Source organism: Ochotona curzoniae, unplaced genomic scaffold (assembly GCF_017591425.1).
Source record: "Ochotona curzoniae isolate NIBS_2020 unplaced genomic scaffold, NIBS_Ocur_1.0 scaffold_1037, whole genome shotgun sequence".
NCBI lineage: Eukaryota > Metazoa > Chordata > Mammalia > Lagomorpha > Ochotonidae > Ochotona > Ochotona curzoniae.
This window is the reverse complement of record NW_024467083.1, coordinates 22,634,710-22,655,375: the sequence shown is the minus strand read 5'-3', so window position 1 is coordinate 22,655,375 and position 20,666 is coordinate 22,634,710. Positions and strand designations below refer to the sequence as shown.

The window sequence follows — 20,666 nt, the reverse complement described above, 5'->3', positions numbered from 1 at the left end:
ACTTTTTCACTGAAGAGTGTTTTTGTTTACTTGATCTGATCCATTACATAAATGAGAGTGCTTAGATTTCATTGATTTCTAAAAAAAAGTTTCAGGAGCAAGATTGTTCTAAGTGGATCTGTGAAATGCTGAAACATTTTTAGAATGGAAGTGCTCTGGCTGTCTAAGACTTCTGTCTTAGAGATTTTTAAGTGTTTTGGGTTATCTTCTGTTAAAGGACATGAATTACTCCAAAATTTTCCAGTGTGAATTAAGTGCTGCATAGGAAGTTTATTGCATTAACGTATTAACTTTATGGCCTCAAGATGTGTGGCTTACCAGTAGCCCTAAGGGGTCTGCTTAAATAAAATATCTGCATGTAGTAGTTTTAACAGATGTTGTAGGGAAGAGTCTTTGCTGTGTTAAGATTGTATCTCTTGAATATCAGTAATCATTGCTCTGAAATTGTTTAGTAATTTAAGGTTACCATGAAGTCAGCCCCAGAAATTGTTGCAGAAATTGTTTTTTTATGATAAGTGAAAATTGTGCCTTAAAAGAGGATAATCCCCCTAAAATGTTTCCTCTGAAGTGTTTTATTAGCTAAATTAACATTTCATTAGTAAAAGTTAGCCATGTTTCTTTTATCTACTTTATCTCTTGTTTTGTATTGAAGTTGTAATGATTTGTTAAACAGGATCTAGTGTACTGTGGAAATAATGTACAGTCGTATGTATTGAGACTTTTTTGTTTTTAAAAACAGATGAGCTTTGATCCAAACCTTCTCCACAACAATGGACACAATGGGTACCCCAATGGTACTTCAGCAGCACTGCGTGAAACTGGGGTTATTGAAAAACTATTAACCTCTTATGGATTTATTCAGTGTTCAGAACGTCAAGCTAGACTATTCTTCCACTGTTCACAGTATAATGGAAACCTGCAGGACTTAAAAGTAGGAGGTAATCTGTCAGTTCTGTGTTTTAAAAATGTAGTCAAGTTTTTCTTGCCTGTGATTTTATTTGTGAGAGTGCTTTTCAAAGTGGTTTAATCAAATGTTTGGGAATTTGGATCTTGGTTGTACCAATTACTGAAATATATTTGTGTAAACTAGTGTAACATTTTCTATTGTAATGGTTTCTTCTTTGAGGGGTAAAAGACTGAGTGTAAGAGTCTTCAAATATTTATATAACAGCTGCTTATACTTTGGGGTGGTGTTAAGATTTATTTATTTGAAAGAATGACAGGAGAGAGAGAGCTCTTTTGTTTGCTAGCTCATGCTCATGATTGCAGTGGCTGGGTCTGGGCTAAGAATCAGGAGCCTGGAACCCCCAGTGGGGTTTCCCGTGTGGGTTAGCAGAAACACAAACAGGAGGCTCAATCAGAAGCAGAGGCCACTGGGACTTGCATTGGGACTCCAGCTCATTGGCTGTTGATGCTCATGTCTCAGGCAGTGGCTTATCCCACACTTGGAAGCTTTGTTTTCCCTAGTAGTTTCTGTTTCTGAGGGTACTTCGGGAAGTTTGTAGATAAATGAAATTAAAAGGTAGGTTTATTATAGAAAGTAAAATTTTGAGATTCATAAATATACATTTCCTAGGAACTTTTTGATGTTTCCTTATATCTTGTAAAGGATTCCAAGGATTTTTTTGCTTAAAACTAAAGGTGGTCATTTCCAACAACTTTTTGATAGGCCCTAAGATTTTTAAGCCAGCAAAAAATGTTACTTAGAACTAGGTACTGTATTTTGCAAGACTTAAAGTAAATTACCGAGAATATCATTTTGGGACTATATGGAACTTCATATTGGTTAATGTCACAGAAATCGCTTTCAGATATTAAGGAGTTTGACTTAAATGACAAGGTCTTCATACGTAGTCTTTAAAATACCTTTGACAAAGGAGTAGCTAATATGAGTATTTGATACACTAAAAGCTCTAGATGCCTGCTGTCAGAATCTTCTGACAGAAATGCTGTTGTATTTTAACAAAAGAAATTGAGGTACAGAGTAACATTTTTTTTAAAGATTTATTTATGTTGAAAATCAGAGTTAGAGATTTTCTGTTGTCCAGTGTACTCCCCGTATGACTGCAAAGACTTGGTCTGGGTCAGTCTGAAGCCAGGGGCCCGAAACTTGGTCTAGGTCTCCCATGTAGTTGTGGAGTTAAGCTCTTTGGCCATCTTCTGCTGCTTTTCCCAGGTTATTTCTGAGGCTGAATCCGAAGTGGAGCAGCTAGGACTTGAACCCATGTGAGATGCTGGCATCGCAGGTGGCCTTTTTATCCACTGTGCCACAGCACTGGCCCCACAGGGTGACTTTTAAGTTGCTGAAAGTTACCTTGCTTCGTTTTAGTGTGTAAATGCAATCAAAGCTAAGATTTAGGGTATGGCTGTCTTGGTCTAAGGCAGTGGTTCTGGAATATGAATGTGTGTCAGAGTTATTTAGATGGCATGTTAAAATGCAAATTGCTGAACTTGATCCCAAGTTTGTTTTTGCATAGATTTAGAGTGAGTCCCAGGAATTTGCGTTCTGCTAAGTGCCTGGATGATGTTGATGTTACTGGTCCTAGGGGTCTTTAAGAGTCACTGTAAAGCAACTCAAATGCTGTGTTAAGTGTAGCTTGGAAGTGAAATACCATTTTGGAGAAATTAAGACACTAAGCATAACATACATGTTCTTTATTTTAGATGATGTTGAGTTTGAGGTATCATCTGACCGGCGGACTGGGAAACCCATTGCTGTTAAACTGGTGAAGATAAAATCAGAAATCCTTCCTGAAGAACGTATGAATGGACAAGTTAGTGATTTTAATGCATTGTGGTTTTTTAGGGCCCTAAATTTGCATATCTTTCACATTAGAAAAGGAAGATTCTCCCCATCTCCTCAGTTTGCACGCAAGAGAGCTATAGTATATAAAGATTATTATTTTAAAATTATCTCAGAAGCACTGGCATTTCTTGACCATGTAATAAAAATATGGTCAAGACTCAATTTGGGTTATTATATATAACCCTTACAGACAATTTATATACTGTAAGTTTGAAACTTGGCAGCATGACATCCTCTTGTGGATCATACCAAAATGTATCCCTGTATATAGTATAGAGGATATTAAAATTCAGTTTATATTGCACAGTGCTGCTCCTGAAATGATTAGCAATGGAAATTTTTTTTTTTTTGACTGGTAGGTTGTGTGCGCTGTTCCTCACAACTTAGAGAGTAAATCTCCAGCTGCCCCGGGTCAGAGTCCAACAGGGAGTGTATGCTACGAACGTAATGGGGTAAACTTGTGTATTTTTCTTAAACCTTTGCCTGATCCACTATGTGATCTATAAGCGTACTTTAAAATTCAAAATAGAAAACGTAAGCTGCATTTGCTAAAATCAGTTTTAAATTTGGTTTCTAAGAGGCTTCAAGTGCAGCATAATCAAAAAGTCTAAAACGAAAAATTCCATAGGGCTTTCAACTGTCTTAGCTTGCCCAAGTGTGACCTTAGTTAGAACATTAAGGTAAAATGCTCCTTTTAATCACTTTTTTGGGGGTTGTGGGAAGGGATCTTTTTTTCTGGTTCCTGTTAAATACTAACTTGAGCTTTTTTTTTTGTTTGTTTGGAATGCCTTATATAAAAACTGTTTTGTTTTTAAATGTAACTACAGTCTCTGGGCAATTGCTTCCATGTGTGTAAGCTTTTTGAAGTTGATTGCTGCTCAGCTGTGGACTCGCAGAAGTCATTAGCATCATGGAGGGAAAGTGTGTGTTTACATGATTAAAACAACTTAGTTGCCATAAAGCATTTAATCTCAAGAAATTTAGCTTAAAATGCCAGTATAAGAGATTTTTAAGTGAAATCACAGTATACACCGCGTGTGTACCCTGCCAAGATAGTAATAATAATTTATTAATTCACAGGAAGTGTTTTATCTGACTTACACCCCTGAAGATGTTGAAGGGAATGTTCAGCTGGAAACCGGAGATAAAATTAACTTTGTAATTGATAACAATAAACAGTAAGTTCTTTCAGTGGTTCTAAGTGATTCCCCCAATGTTTTTGCTTTTCAACTTTTAAAGTGAGTTATACACCTGACTTGTAAATGTGGGTATTTTCATGATCTCTTTGGAATGTTTTGATTCTTTTTTTATTATTATTATTTTAAAGATTTATTTATTTATTAGAAAGTCAGATATACAGAGAGGAGGAGAAACAGAGAGGAAGATCTTCCGTCTGATGATTCCCCAAGTGACCGCAACGGCCGATGCTATGCCAGTCTGAAGCCAGGGTCCAGGAACTTCTTCCCGGTCTCCCATGAGGGTGCAGGGTTCCAAGGCGTTGGGTCGTCCTCCCTGCTTTCCCAGGCTACAAGCAGGGAGCTGGATGGGAAGTGGAGCTGCCGGGATTAGAACTGGTGCCCGTATGGGATCCCGGGGCGTTCAAGGCGAGGACTTTAGCCGCTAGGCCACTGTGCCGGGCCTGGAATGTTTTGATTCTTCAATGGAGTATTTGAGGATCCATGAGTGTTTCTGGCAGGCATTATGCAGGACATGAGTAGTAGGGCAGATATTAAGAGATGGATGGAGTTGTTAAGAGCTGTTCTAGAAGAGATCAGTGAAGTTTTCTTGAGTGGCAGTGATTAAGTGGCTATACTTGCAAAGAAGGATATGAAGTTACAGGGAGGTGAGGAAAAAGCATTCTGGAGGAGTGTTATAGCATGTTTGGGGAAATGGCCAAAGTGTGAGGTGGTTTAATTGACTGAATTGTAGGGGCACAGAGTTTGACTTTACCCCTTGATTGTAGGGGCTTTTGAAGGCTTACAAGTACAGCCGAGTGGAGGTGGTAGACATTTTTAGAGGAGGTGTGCTCTGAGCCAAGGATGATGTTATTTGAATTAATATGAAAGATGGAGCCTAATGAAGATAAATTAGAGGTGTTGCAACAGAGAGGTCCCTAGGAAGATAAAATATCAAGCTTAATGACATTACATACAGAGGTTATTGGGATTTAGGATAATCTCAATAACTACTTTAAGCTAATGGACTGGTTCTGGCACTGTGAAGTGTACTTAAAGAGGTAGAGAAGACAGTATCAAGAGGCTTCCTCTGGGGGGGAACAAGTGCCTGTGGCTTCAACACATGTGGTTGCTGGTTTGAGTCTGGCTGATCCACTTACGATCTAACTCCCTGCTAACATATCTGGAGAAACAGATGTGTGAGCACCCCCTTGGGAGATAAAAAAAGAAGCTTCTGGGCCTGGCGCAGTGGCCTAGTCACTAAAGTCCTCGCCTTGAACACACCAGGATCCCATATGAGCATCAGTTCTAATCTTCGCAGCTCCACTTCCCATCCAGTTCCCTGCTTGTGACCTGGGAAGCAGTCCAGGGTGGCCCAAAGCCTTGAGACCCTGCACCCATGTGGGAGACCGAGAAGAGATTCTGGGCTCCTAGCTTTGGATTGGCTCAGCACTGGCCATTGCGATCACTTGGGAAGTGAATCATCAGACGGAAGATCTTCCTCTCTGTTTCTCCTCCTCTCTGTATATCTGACTTTGCAATATAAATAATTTTTTTTTTTTAAGAAGCTTCTAGCTTCAGACTGGCCCAGCTGTGGCCATTTTGGAGAAGTGAACCAATTAGATAAACACACTGTGTATCTCTCTATAACTTGCTCTTCAAATATGTATATTACAATTTTTAAAGAATAATAAAGAGAAATGTTGTTTTGGCAATTTGAAGTATCTAGTATGTCTGGATTGAGATGTTGCCAGGAAATCTATCTGTAGAGCTGATTGGCATAAATAATTAAGGAAAGCGGTGCTTTTTTTCCCCCCTCGGCTTGTGAAGATTTATTCATTTAAAAGGCAGAGTTGTTGAGAGAGAGGAGTGAGAGAAAAAGAGATATTGCACCCGCTGGTTCACTCCCCAAATGGCAGCAGTGGCTGGAGTTTCTTCCAGGTCTGCCAAGAGCTTCTTCCAGGTCTCCTTCATGGGTGCAGGAGCCCAGCCACTTGGCACGTCCTTCAGTGCTTTTCCCAGGCTAATTCGCAGGGAGCTGGGTCAGAAGTGTAGTAGCTGGGAGTGAACCAAAATATTATGGGATGTGGACACTGCAGGTGATGGCACAACCTGCAAAGCCACAATGCTGTCCTCAGGAAAGTAGTTCAATTTTATTTTGACATTGCAAGAGATAGAAGTGGGGAAAGGAGTTAAAATAAATTGAAGGGCCCAGCTGATGGCTCAATGGCTAAATACTTCCCTTGCAAATACCAGGATCCCATATGGATGCCACAGTTCATGTTCTGGCTGCTCCACTTCCCTTCCAGCTCCCTGCTTATGACCTGGGAAAGGGGTGTAGGATGGCCCCAGCCTTTGGGATCCTGCACCCATGTGGGAGACCCAAAAGAAAGTCATGACTGCTGGCTTCAGACTGGCTTAGCTCTGGCCGTTGTAGCTGTTTAGGGAGTGAATGAGCAGTTGCTTCTTGCGGTTCTCCCATGTGGTGAAGATTCCAGAGGATTTCCCAGGCTGTAAGCAGGGAGCTGGATGGGAACCAGCACCCGTATGGGACCCTAGTACTTGTAAGGGGAGGATGATCCAGTTGAGCCAATGTGCCTGGCCCAATGTGGGGTTCTTGAAAAGGTATTGTATCTTACGGAATTTGCCTTTTTTAAAAGAGCTACTTGCTGTAGTACAAAGATATGGGCAGCGTAGCAGCTGTAGTGTTTTGGACTGATTTCAGTTCTCCAGAGGAGATTCAGGAATGTCAGGTCTTTTAAAAGCATGCGAAATTCTGTGTCACTTATTCCTTAATTTTTAGGACATAATACTGAAATGCTTGTTCACTTATCTAAAACTTCAGTATTCCCTGCCATTGTTAGCAATCTGTGGCTTTATTTTTGTTTGAGATATTATGCCCTAGAATATTCAGCAGTCCCAAGAAAAAGATGACCTCTGTGCGTGTGTACACATATGCCAAATTTAGAAATCCAGGGAGTTTGCAGGAAAGATCCTGCACACACTTACATTTAATCTCATTGATTTCTTAGAATTATTTTTGTCCTAAGGGCTAGTTTATTTCTTTTTAATTGGTGTCTAAACAGAGTACTGCATGTTTATCACATCCAATTCCATGTGTTTCTCTGTAGTACTGGTGCTGTAAGTGCTCGTAACATTATGCTGTTGAAAAAGAAACAAGCCCGCTGTCAGGGAGTAGTTTGTGCCATGAAGGTAAGCATTCATTTTTAAGAACCTGAGTTCTTTCTTTCACTGCTTTAAGTTTTGTATTTCAAATACAAAATTTTTGGAGTTTTTACTACTTCTTCAAATGTTTTATTTTTAACTTAAGAATAATCTGAGAATTCTTTGTTCTGTTAAGACGTCTATGGTCTTTAAAATAAGCTAATGGATGAAGTTACCAATTTAATGTTACCAATTAATGACAACATCAGTTTAGTTAAATTGTTTCAACTAAGGTATCACTTTTCTGAAAAGCTTGTTGATTTTCAAGTCCTTCATAAATTTATACTCAGGTAATTATTCTTGGCTATTTTGTTTTGCTTTAGGAGGCATTTGGCTTTATTGAAAGAGGTGATATTGTAAAAGAAATATTCTTCCACTATAGTGAATTTAAAGGTGACATAGAAACCTTACAGCCTGGGGATGATGTGGAGTTCACAATCAAAGATAGAAATGTAAGCAATTTAACTTGATCTTTGGCCTTTTAAGATTAATAGTGGAATTTGTGTTTAGGACTCACTTAAGCTTATCTTCTGCCCCAACCCCATGATTAGGGCAAAGAAGTTGCAACTGATGTCAGACTATTGCCTCAAGGAACAGTTATTTTTGAGGATATCAGCATTGAACATTTTGAAGGAACTGTTACCAAAGTTATTCCAAAAGTACCCAGTAAAAACCAGGTAATAAGTCTTTTCAAGGAGGGCCTTCTTTTGCTTTATTAATAGGATAAATAACACACTGTAATATATTGAAATTTCATGTGATAAATGTAGTCATGCAATATGTAATTTTTTCTGTAATCCAACAAGAAAATACTGATGGGTCCATTAATATGTGTTGTTTACTGAGTGATAAGCAGAAAATACCAAAAGAAATAATGCTGGTTACATTTTAGGGAGAGCTTTTGGGCTAGAATATATTATTAGGGTTTGCTTATATATTGTTGACTTGTTTTTGATATCCCCACCTCCAACAGTTTCTTTTTTTGGATATGTAAGAAGCTGATGTCATTCCTGAGGAAATGTGAAATACAAAAAATCTGAAATGCTCTTTCTTAAACCTCTTCATGTTAGCATGGATGTCTTAACTGCAAGGCAGAGAATTTATGCTTGTGTCATGTGACTGTAGAGCATGAAATTCACTTTCAAATTGGACTTATATTATCAACACCTTTTTTGCCTTCAGGGAGCGATTTATTATAAATAACATGGGTTTGCTGTGTGTTCTTCTTGTTTGACTTAGAACTAGGAAGGATGAGAAATCTCCAGCTAAAATCGTTTTTCCTTCTCATCAGAATGACCCATTGCCAGGACGCATCAAAGTTGACTTTGTCATTCCTAAAGAACTTCCCTTTGGAGACAAAGATACAAAATCCAAGGTGACCCTGCTAGAAGGCGACCATGTTAGGTTTAATATTTCAACAGATCGACGTGACAAATTGGAACGAGCAACTAACATAGAAGTCCTATCAAATACGTTTCAATTCACTAATGAAGCCAGAGAAATGGTGAGTGTTATCACATCTGTAATACAGCTGTGTGTACACTACAGCATTACAGTTATTATATTACATCAACAGTTCTTAGGAGTGAATAAAATACCGTATTTGGCAGTTACTTTTTTCATTATATTTTTAACAATCTTTACATAGTTAATTGGGATAAATAGGTTCAAGGGCTATAGGAAAGTGTATTAGACTATTATTTCCATATTGTTTCCTTCATATTTAAAGGGGGGTATTAAGGGAGAAGGCCCACCCAATTTCCCATCCTCCCCAGCTCCCGGATGTAGGGTATGCTCTGAGGTTCTTTCTCAAGTGGTTTTGATAGTTCACCAGTTCTGAATTGCTGCCAATCTTGCCACTCCAAACACTATGAGGTCCTTGAAGAATCCACTGATTGACATAGACCATCATAGAGTCTCCGTTTGCCCCGCATTTCGCTGCCAACATATAGCTGAGATGGTTGATTGACCTGTTCTGTCTTCTCTCTTTTCTTGGTTTGGATTCTGAGTCTGGCATTTTGATTGGGGAGAACCCCAAAGAAACTTTGTCTGAGGTGTTCTCAGACCAGATTCTTATATGTACTAGCAAGTACAGGGCCTGGCACAGTCCATCGCCCTGATCAGCTGGTGGTTGCAGTTGCTGGGTTGGTTCTGTTTTCACTCCCGACTTCCACTGGAACCAATGGGTGTTGCAGTCCAGCCTGGTTCTGCCCAGCACATACTCGGCCCTCACATAAACCAGTGGGAGCTGCAGCCTAGTTGGAGCGACCTGCAATAACCCCCACCAGGTCCGTCCCCCGCCCTGGTTTGCCAGTATGTGTAGCAGTAATCCAGTCTGTCCCACACCCCATTCCACCCCAGCCCCTGTCCTTGTTTTCATGCCCTCCCGTGGAAGTGGTAACCCAAGAGGGATGAGCCCACTATTTCCCTCCCAGGCCTCTCCCACTTCCAGATTATGCTCTCTCCAGGTAGTTCTGTGGTTTGACTTGACAGAACTAGGCCCCAGTGCCAGCCTCTGCCAGCTGATGCTGTGGCTAAGCCCAAACAACCCTCACCCACTCTAATTTTGTTTGCACCAATAGGAATAATCAGCCCAGCCTGGCTTTTCCCTGATCTAGTCCACCTGAGGCGTACAGGTGTTGTAGGCCTGCTTAGTCTGGTCTGCCCCCATTTCAGCTCACACTGTTCAGTGAGAGTAGCTGTCCAGCAAAGGAACCACCCCATATTCCCCTGCCGGCTCCACCTGCTCCCTTTTGGCAGTTGGATCAAGCCTGGGGTTGGTGTCAATCTCAGTTGTCTTAAAAGTACATGTGCAGACATTTTAGAATAAAAATTTGACAGGGTGATTGCTAAACTGTTTTGCAAGTAATTGTTTAATCCTTAAATATGAAAAGTAAGGAGGTTCAAGTCTCTCATTATAGAAAATATTTTCCCAAGCTCTTAGAGATATGTAATAAACACTAAATTAAACAGTTGAATAGATTTTGGTTTGTTTTTGGCCAGACTTTGCAAATTATTTTATACATGCATTTTTTAAAAATTTATTTTTATTGAACAGTCAGATATACAGAGAGGAAGATCTTCCATCTGCTGATTCATTCCCCAAGTTGCCACAACATTCCTGAGCCAGTCCAAAGCCAGGAGCCTCATCCAGGTCTCCCATGCGCGTGCAGGGTCCCAAGGCTTTAGGCCATCCTCAGCTGCCTTCCCAGGCCACTAGCAAGGAGCTGCATGGGAGGTGGGACTTCGGGGACACAAACCAGCACCCATATGGGATCCTGGTACATACAAGGCGAGAACTTTAGCCACTAGACTACCATGCTGGGCCCTATGAACACTTTTTGTGAATTACTTTTTGAAAAGAAACATTTGCTTACTTTTTTTTGAAACGTATGTTTACTTAGATGTTCCATCTGCTGGTTCATTCTTCAGATGACCAAAATTGCTGGATCTCTATCCAAGTCAGGAGTCAGAAATGCCATCCAGGTCTTCTGTGTAAATGCAGGGACAAGAGGACTTGGGGTGTCTTTTGCTGCTTTCCCTAGTTCATCAGTAGGGAGTTGGATCGGAAGAGGAACAGCTGGGACTTGAACCGGCATTCATACTGTATACCATATGCTCACATGGCAGGCAATGGCTCTATTCAGCTATCATTTACATTGTGTCTTATTGACATCGTCATTTCCACAGTGTATGTCAGCAAAGTGGATAACAATTAAATTTTACAATCCTTTTTAACCTTTGCCTTTGGAGAAATTAATCTTACTGGATGCTTAACAATGTAATTTGGAGGTCAGACTTCAGTTTGGTTTGGCTTGGTTTAAGCTGTTCTTGTTGAATCTGTTCTTGCTTTACTTAGCCTGGTTATCATCAGGTCTTAACAAGAATTAGAATGTTGAAATATTGTTTAGATAATATTGGAAGCAAGTTACAGAATGGTGATTATAATATCTAATTCATTCCAGGTTGATAGTAATTCCTTTTCATTGTTTGAACAAATGCTTCCATGCTTAAAATGTACTCATACTCAATACATTTCCCTCACAGAACTGACAATAAAATAAAACAGAAAAAACATGTAGGGAAGGAATTTATATTTTATTCTTCAAAGATAACATCTGCTAGCTCAACATGAATAAAATTTTTGAGGTAGAAACCAGAACAGTTACCTGAAACTTATTTTTATAATTGTTCCACAGATTAGTAAAATTTCTAAAAGTTACGTTGTTATCCTTAGGTTTTTTGAAGTATAGTGTGTGCATGTTTCAGTTTTACTACTTGCCAAGGAGTAGCATTTACAGGGTCTTGGAAAATTACTAATGTTAGGTTAGTTTATTGAAAGCAGTTAAGTTAATATTTAAGTGAGAATAGAAATGCTTATGTAATATTCCGGTTATAAATAGAAAATTCCTTAGATATTTAACTAGATGGTGCTTCTAGACTTAAATGTTACCTTTATTTGACAACCTCCGTAGCCAGTAAAAATATTATTTGGATTTCAGGGTGTGATTGCTGCCATGAGAGATGGTTTTGGTTTCATCAAGTGCGTGGATCGCGATGCTCGTATGTTCTTCCACTTCAGTGAAATTCTGGATGGGAACCAGCTCCATATTGCAGATGAAGTAGAGTTTACAGTGGTTCCTGTGAGTAGTTTTTGAGAAAAGTATGAAGAGACGGTTGTCAGATACTTAATTTTCCAAATAAACACTAATTTTTTATTATTTGTAGGATATGCTCTCTGCCCAAAGAAATCATGCTATTAGGATTAAAAGGCTTCCCAAGGGCACGGTTTCATTCCATTCTCATTCAGATCATCGTTTTCTGGGCACTGTAGAAAAAGAAGCCACTTTTTCAAATTCTAAAACCACTAGCCCAAATAAAAGCAAAGAGAAGGTAAGTTTCATATGGTCAGAATGATCATAGCATTTCATATAATGGAGTATTGTCTCTTTAGGAATTTCCTGTTAAATTAACAGTGAACTAATCAAAGCAAAGCATTTTTTATTGTGTACTTGATTATTTTGCTCTGGGGAGTTGGATTGTTCAGCAACATCCCCAATCTCAATCCACTGTAGGCAATTTTACACTCAAAACTGTCTCCAGACATTGCTAAATATCTCATGGGAGTTACTCTAGCAGAATATGTTCATTTAGATATTAGGACATCTCTTCTAAACGGCTTGGCTTTAAAAATTGGGAAGGCTCACCTCACACCTATAGGCTCTATTTACTGAAAAGTCCAGTAACTTCTAGTCTTAAGTAAACACATTGAGAGAATTGTGGAGATACAAGAAATGTGTCAAGTGCTTCCATTTAAGTTTTCTCAGAGTACTGTGCCAGAAATTCTTAATAGGCTGAATTTGGGAAATACTGAAACTTAATGCATAGAAATAAAAAGAGTGTTTATCATTGAATAGAGGTACAGACCAAAAAAAAAGAGGCTTTCTTTACAAAGAAGTGAATAGTTTGGCAGGAAACTGTTTTTGGTTTTGGTGAGGGAGATTGGGAGAAATAGGGAAGAAAAACTATTGTGGCACAGTGGATTAAACATTCTCTGTTGGAGTGCTAGCTGGAAACCAGGCTGTGATGCTTCATTCAAGCTTCCTGTGGTGTGAATTTAGATGGAGGAAAGATAAAAAATGGAAGAGTGAAAATGAGTTGGTTTGGAATATATAAGAGTTGATGTCATGGCGTGTCCTCTCGTTACTTTATGTGACATACTTGACATTTTCGAAACTTTGTGTTCTTGTCAATATCCTAACTTAATCACATAGTATGTCAGATGCTCTTAATGCTGTACCAAATTAAATCTCATGCATTGATAAATACATAAATGATATGCACATCTATGAAATACTGCGAATTAGAGGTTTACTTCAGCTGCTGAAGATGCCTAAGATTAGGGGATTTCCATCTGGTTAAAAATGACATGTGCTATTGGCTTCTGTTCAACTGAGTGGAGTACAGAAGAAACAACTTTGTTAACAGCAAAGAAATAGATTTGAGTCTGAAAGATCCTGTTGTAGCACATTTAGCCAGTCTTGGGTTATGGCAAGACTACTTGGTCACATGAATAATCTGTTATTGTTTGAGAACTCTGGAATACTACTCCAGCTCTGCCAGTTCTTTGGCTCTGCAGTATGTAAGAATTACAGTTGTTTATGTTGCTGCATTTTTGTGCTTGATTCTTATTGTAGTCTCTTTCCTTAGGAGGCAGAGGATGGCATTATTGCTTATGATGATTGTGGGGTGAAACTGACTATCGCTTTTCAAGCCAAGGATGTGGAAGGATCTACTTCTCCTCAAATAGGAGACAAGGCAAGATAATTCTTTTTTGTGAAACAGAATTGAAGATTACCTTATTGTATTCCTGTGAGATGGTGTATTTAAATTTTATCAAGTTTTGCTAGTGCTTTTTTTGCATAAAAAGAAAAAATATATTCTTAAAAGTTACTGTTAAGGAGCTTGCTAAGATCTTTTATTGTTAAAGCTTTTTTGAAGAATTAATATTTAAGCATTAGATGAGAAGTATTTAAATCCATTAGCTTTGAAAATATCAAAGTTGAAGGCTATTGAAACATCAAAAATCAAAACATTGCTGTTAGTGTTTTTCTCATACCTGATATGCCTGGTTTTGATAGTCTTCCTTTAAAGAAGTTGAGATATTCAGTAGGCAAAACTTGGTCCTCTGTGGAACATGGAATGAGAGTAAATCTGATGATGAGAATCTATTCCATCAGACTGATCACAAAGGATACTTGAATGAAAAACAGTCCTTTTCAGAGTGAAGAAGCTAATATGTAAGTGCTATTGTATTAATGAATATCCTTATTTTCCACAGGTTGAATTTAGTATTAGTGACAAACAGAGACCTGGCCAGCAGATTGCAACTTGTGTGCGACTTTTAGGTCGTAATTCCAATTCGAAGAGGCTCTTGGGTTACGTGGCAACTTTGAAGGATAATTTTGGATTTATTGAGACAGCCAATCATGATAAGGAAATCTTTTTCCATTACAGGTAAGGAATGCCCCACCGCTCACTATCACTCATTTTGGGGTGGAGTTGGAGAACAAGTAGTATTTTGCACCTGAGTTTGTTTATTTGGACAGGTGAGAGGAAAATGCCTTCCCATCCCCTGGTTTACTCTCTGAGATCCCCTTTGATTGCTGGGACTAGGCCAGGCCTGGGCAGAGCCTGAAGCTCAATTCAGGTCTCCCATGTGGATAGCCATAAACCAGTTACTTGAGCCATGACCACTTAGCCTCCCCTGTCTGCGTTAGCAGGAAATGGAGTCAGGATGCAGGAGCAGCTAAAGTTTTGGCCCCAAAATGTAAACTTACATTTTAATTGAATTTTAAGATATATTTATGTATTGTATATTTTGTAAGTTACGTGTTGTGTGCTCAGTTCCATTTCATTTCTTAATTCCAGAATTCAGATTGGTTAAGTTGTGACAATACCTTAATCAGAGGTAGTTATATATCTCTTTAGAGAGAACATGTGGCAAAAAGACACAGATCTGTGTGTGTTTTGAACATTGGATAGGAACCTTTTGCTTCAATGAGAGAATATTGTCTTACTGTGTATGTTGCTATCCCAGAGTTGTACATTCATGGTAAATAAAATGGTGAAGAGCATGGTCTGTTAACCACAATGCTCATTTTTTAATCCAATCTCTACTACTTTACTTCCTATGATTAATCTTTTAATATTTATTTGGACGCTGGAGACTCTGGTATCTCTTCATTGGATATTTTTATGATTAAATGAGTTAATATGTATAAAGTACTTTTAATTTGTACATAAAGAATGCTATAGAAGAAATGAAGACTACTTAACTGTCATGGATGTTTATGGTAAAAGCTTGTTGAAATATCGCTTCCTTTCCCCTTAGTGAGTTTTCTGGTGATGTCGATAGCCTGGAACTGGGGGACATGGTCGAGTACAGCTTGTCCAAAGGCAAAGGCAACAAAATCAGTGCTGAAAAAGTGAACAAAACACACTCAGGTAGTGAATTGTGACTGCTGCTGCTTCCCCCTCTGATTTTAGTGGGTGATAAAAGTGGTGGGCGGGAGGTAAGACCCAGTGGTTCACAAATGTGATCCCCAGACCAAAGCATTCAGTGACAGCTTATTAGGAGTGTATGTGCTTTTGACTTCACCCCAAACCTACTAAAATTCTAAATAGGGACAACTTTAAGACCTTCAGGTAATTTGGAAGCACTGTTTATACATATTAGACATTGAAGATACAGTAGTGACTAAATAAGAGACAAATCTCTGCTTTCATTAGATTTTTTTTTCTGAAAAAAATATCAGAAGAGCAATAACAATGTTTGTATTATGCTTAGAAATGTAGTAATACATCTGTGAAATCAGGACTGTACAAGTATTGGAATTGCCATTTTAGACATCATGAAGGACCTTACTTAAGATGACATTTGGTCACTTGGTTGAGAGAGCAGGATGTTTTAAGTATGAATACATGTAAATTCTACAAATATATTGCCTACTTAGTTAGATCAGGCATTTTAATCATGACCATTCTAGAAAGAACCTGTCTGATTTTGAGACTATTAGGTAGCCCACCCACCCTTTATATTGTGCTGAAAGTATTTGCTTCTTTTCCTTGGCCTGGAATTGCAGTGAAATTCAGAGGTGTACATGCTTTTGTTTCCTAGTGAATGGCATCACTGAGGAAGCTGATCCCACCATCTACTCTGGTAAAGTCATTCGCCCCCTGAGGAGTGTTGATCCAACACAGACAGAGTACCAAGGAATGATTGAGATTGTGGAAGAGGGTAAGTATTTTTATCCTTACAGGTGACTTCTTTCAATCTTTTAAAATTGGGTGATGTTCATTGTGGTGTTCTTTCAGTTTCTTAAAAACTAAATTAGGAAAAACTACTTCTTCCCTGTTTAGTGCTTACATTTTTATTTTTAAATTCCTTAGCTGTAAGATCATCCTGAATTATACACAAAGAATTGTTCTGTGAACACATGGCTAACAGTCATATTGAGACAGACCAAGAACAGAATCTCACAGTAAAGTATATGTTTGAAGTTGAATGCTGTGTAAGAGTTTACTAGATCCACTGATCAGGTGGATTGAGTTCCATGGGCCTCCTACTTATTTCCATGCCATGATTCCCCATAATGCATGGGATAAGTTTGTAGTCCAAATAGGAACTCTGGAGATGATAAGAAGAGCAGAATTACATAATGTTAAAATAGTTAACAGTTCCAAATTTCAGCTAGAGGGTCATAATACTTTTTATCATCCAGGAATCAGAGCAGAAGCATATCTATTAACTTTGCTTTTACTATGGCTAAACACCTGTTAAATAAGTTTTGTGGACTCAGAATTCTCTGTTGGCCCCTGTTGGTCTGGCATCTGATAAGTTTGGTTGATGACAAAATGCAGGTAGAGGAAGGATTACCTGGGAAGCCAGGACACAGAGAAGGGCATGCAGCAAGGCACTCAGCTGAGGGACTTTCCCCAGGCCCACTGCTCAATTGCCATACTTAAATTAAGCATCCACCCTCTTCAAAACCAGTAGTTTAGGACTTGGGACTTTAAATGGTTGTATGAGCAGAGGAGCCGAATCATGTTCACACTAGGAGGATTTTTTTAGAAGAAGGAAATGAACTTGAATAACCTGTTCCTTATATCAAATCATTGTTTCACTAATGCCATCAAAACATCACACCCCTGAAAAGGCAATGGGAATATGGGATACCCATTTTAAATTGTAAGGTAGCATTCCAACCTCCAGTCCACTTGTCTAACATGGACTGTAGAATATGGTCCAAAGTAAAGATGTTGTGGAAAAGGAAGCTTTTCATGTATCTCCAAGTGTAATTTTTGGGACTAGACAAAAATCAAATTTCTCCAACATAATGGTTTAAGAGTTCCTCTGGTAATTTTTATGTAGGGCTCCAATTTACACAGTTGTAACAGATTCTGACTTGAGAGTCAGGCAAGCCTAAGTCTAAATACTTTCTAGCTATGTAACTGAATTGTTTTTCAGTTTGCAAGACAGAAATCCAACTGCTAGATCACTCCCCGAACGCCCACAACCAGGGCTGGGTTAGGCTGACGCCAGGTGTCAGAGCAGGTTCTGGCAAGAACCCAAGTACTTGAGCCATCATTTGCTGCTTTCCAGGGTGCATATTAGTAATCAGCTGGAATAGAGAGTGGACCCACACTTGAAACAGGCACTCCAGAATGAGATGCAGAAGTCCCGAGTGACATGTATGCTGTGGCACCAATGTCTATACCCTATGGTCACTTTGGATTTGGAATGCTCAGAGATTTTGTTTCATTCATATATATATGAATCTTAGTATAAGAAGGATAAAAGCATTTTCAATTCTGAAATTTCTGTATCGTATTAATTTTCTCTTCATCTTTATTAATTCATTGGATTCCTTGGAATGTGTAGCTGAAATCTAGTTGCTTTCATTTATAACCTGCACTAGTCTATGGGTAACTTTTTACTTTGGGTCATTGTTCAACCAGAAAAGAACGTGGTTTTAAATAAAATTTCTTTCAAAAACAATCACGACCATTTGTTTGCATGCTATCTTTGCTTGCTTTCTCACCATAACAGCAGAACTGGGTAATTGTGACAGGACAATTTGCAACCCTAAATATTTTCTCTGGCCCTTTAAGGAAGAATTTGTTTTATACCATCTTATGAAAAAAAAAATTATTCTTTTGAATTAAACTAAAGGATGTGGAATGTCAAATTTGTCTGCATTGAATTTTTTTTTTTTTCTGTATGCTGCCTAGTTTAGCTGGGAAAAAATGTGTTTCTATTTTTTTCTTACAGGGGATATGAAAGGAGAGGTTTATCCCTTTGGCATAGTTGGGATGGCCAACAAAGGGGATTGCCTGCAGAAAGGGGAGAGTGTCAAGTTCCAGTTGTGTGTCCTTGGCCAAAATGCACAGACAATGGCCTATAACATCACACCCCTGCGTAGGGCCACAGTGGAGTGTGTGAAAGATCAGGTAAGTGTCAATATTTCTAGGTATGAGTGTGATGCGTTTAAGAGTAGTTGAAACTTAAGAATTTCTTCAGCCGAGGTGAAGTGGCATCTACATGTATGGTGTGTGGGTTTTTTTGTTTTGATCTGGTTTTTGTTTGTTTTTCCTATTTTAATGATTTGAATGATACAGTTTATGAAACTAGGAAAAATACCCTGAAAACAGTGACTATATTAATAAGGTGTTAATCGGTAGCATAATGGAGAAAATAAGTTTTAAGTTGAGATTTTCAGAATATAGAAAGACTATAAAGGTTTATACACTTTTGTTCTGAACTTTGCCAGACCATACAAATAAACCATATTTGCAAGTGTTCATAAAATAAGCTAAAACAGACAAAACTGATCATAATACTGAGATCTCAAGAGTCTTTAGCAAGAACGTTTTTCAGCATCAGTACAGTGGGTATTGTGACTATTTCCCACAATACAATAATTCAGCTTAAGAATTTTAGATGTGATACAGTTGTTCAAGCAATGACTTCCTGATGACTTTGCTTAACTTAGAAAACAGTTCACAATATGAAGGAACAGGAAGCCTTTTCTTTGTTTCGGTCAGTCGTAATACCATAGTAAATGACAATGGCTTCAAAAGATAAATTTCTTCCCAGACAAGTTTTTCTGCCTGGGTAGCTAAAGTGGAAGATCAACTTTAATACCATGTTTTATAAGTGTCACTTCTATTTAGGATAAAGTATTGAGATGCTTTCCCTCCCTTTATATCTGTGTTTTTATTTGTTTAATTGCAGTTTGGCTTCATTAACTATGAAGTAGGAGATAGCAAGAAGCTCTTTTTCCATGTGAAAGAAGTTCAGGATGGCATTGAGCTACAGGCAGGAGACGAGGTGGAGTTCTCAGTGATTCTTAATCAGCGCACTGGCAAGTGCAGCGCCTGCAATGTCTGGCGAGTCTGGTGTGTATTCTGGTTGTGGTTGGGTTGATGACCGCCCTGGATTGTCTCTGCCTTATCGTATTGCTTTACTTTTCCATCTCTTCCTCTCTCCCTCCTTTCCTGCCATATTTTGATTATTTCTTGGGGTTTGCCTAACTGCTGTTTATTGTTTAACTCTTTTTAGTTTCCTAGACTGGACCTGATGAAACAGTTGGACATTACATTCTGCTAGTATGATGTATGCCAGATTTTTTTAATATCTATTTTTACTGGAAAGGTATATTTTCAGACAGAAGGAGAGACTGATCTTCCATCTGCTGCTTCACTCCCCAAATGGCCGCAGTGGTCAAGACTGAGCTAGTCCAAAGCCAGGAGCCAGAAACTACTTCTATGTCTCCCACACAGGTGCAGGGGACCAAGGACTTGAGCCAGCCTCCACTGCCTTCAAGCAGGTCACAAGCAGGGAACAGGATGGAAAATGGGGCAGCCGGGATGTGAACCAGGGCCCTATTGTAATTCTTAAAATATAAAAAGATTTTGAAGTCCTTGAGTATCTCCGTAAGCTACTTAGCTCTTACATTAAATCATTTCTGGGCTACATGGTGCTTAAGCTTATTTTTATCTTTTTGAGAGGCAGAACCAGAAAAAAGTACTTTCCATCTGCTGATTCTCCGAATGCCTGCAGTAGCCAGGGTTGGGCCAGGCAGTGCCATAGCCTAGAACTCTATTCAGGTCTTCCCTGCTGTGGGCCGGGGTTCAGGCACTTGGGCTGTATCATCCACTGCTTCCCAGGATGCATTAGCAGGAAGTTTGATCAGAAGTGGAGGTGCAGATTGGTGTGAGGTACGGGTTTCCCAAGCAACAGCTTAACTCCTGTATCAGAATACCTGCTCCCAGATTCTCACTTTTACACCTTAGTCATTCTGATTGCTTTGTCATTGTAAAAGGTGTTTTTATTCTAGCTTCAATGCAGTTGTAACCTTAGTTGGAGGAAATACATGTGAGCAAACTTGCTTTTCTTGTCAGGTTAGCTGGTTTGATGAGGCAATAGTCTTTCTCATTAAAAATGAGTCATTTGGGCAGTTATGAAAGAAAACTAAGTGTATCACTTTCTTCTCTCATCTTGACTTCATTACAGTGAGGGCCCCAAGGCCGTTGCAGCTCCTCGACCTGATCGCCTGGTCAATCGTTTGAAGAACACCACCCTAGATGATGCCAGTGCTCCTCGCCTCATGGTTCTTCGTCAGCCAAGGGGACCAGATAACTCAATGGTATGATTGTGCCCACAGCTTCCGTGCCCTACTTCATCACTTGGCACAGAACTAGATAGGTCCCTGTATACATTGGCACATCCCCAATGCAGTGACTGCTTACACTGTGAAGCGTTTCTTGACTTTTAATGTTTTGAACATAGCTTAGAGTCAAAAGGACTTTTCCTTGTAGGAAAGAATTGGTAGTAATTAAGATGACTGAAAATAAAATACTTGGTTATTTGCTTGTGGAATTGTGAGTATACTGTG

At 38.9% G+C, this 20,666-nt stretch overlaps 1 protein-coding gene across 6 annotated transcripts in view; it reads left to right on the top strand.

Annotated features, from left to right (window-relative positions):
* The window catches only part of CSDE1 (cold shock domain containing E1), a 35,804-nt gene that overhangs the window by 13,797 nt on the left and 1,341 nt on the right, over positions 1–20,666 (top strand). For 3 of the 6 annotated variants that reach the window (XM_040998862.1, XM_040998860.1, XM_040998864.1), the window contains 17 exons: positions 740–938; positions 2,665–2,774; positions 3,166–3,258; positions 3,887–3,984; positions 7,113–7,194; positions 7,530–7,658; positions 7,758–7,883; positions 8,498–8,710; positions 11,709–11,849; positions 11,935–12,099; positions 13,417–13,524; positions 14,048–14,223; positions 15,101–15,213; positions 15,887–16,006; positions 18,041–18,219; positions 19,004–19,167; positions 20,285–20,417. In XM_040998862.1, the coding sequence (XP_040854796.1) occupies positions 740–938; positions 2,665–2,774; positions 3,166–3,258; positions 3,887–3,984; positions 7,113–7,194; positions 7,530–7,658; positions 7,758–7,883; positions 8,498–8,710; positions 11,709–11,849; positions 11,935–12,099; positions 13,417–13,524; positions 14,048–14,223; positions 15,101–15,213; positions 15,887–16,006; positions 18,041–18,219; positions 19,004–19,167; positions 20,285–20,417 (2,349 nt within the window). The remainder of the gene's footprint in view (positions 1–739; positions 939–2,664; positions 2,775–3,165; positions 3,259–3,886; positions 3,985–7,112; positions 7,195–7,529; positions 7,659–7,757; positions 7,884–8,497; positions 8,711–11,708; positions 11,850–11,934; positions 12,100–13,416; positions 13,525–14,047; positions 14,224–15,100; positions 15,214–15,886; positions 16,007–18,040; positions 18,220–19,003; positions 19,168–20,284; positions 20,418–20,666) is intronic. The other 3 variants (XM_040998865.1, XM_040998861.1, XM_040998866.1) reach the window with 1 other exon arrangement.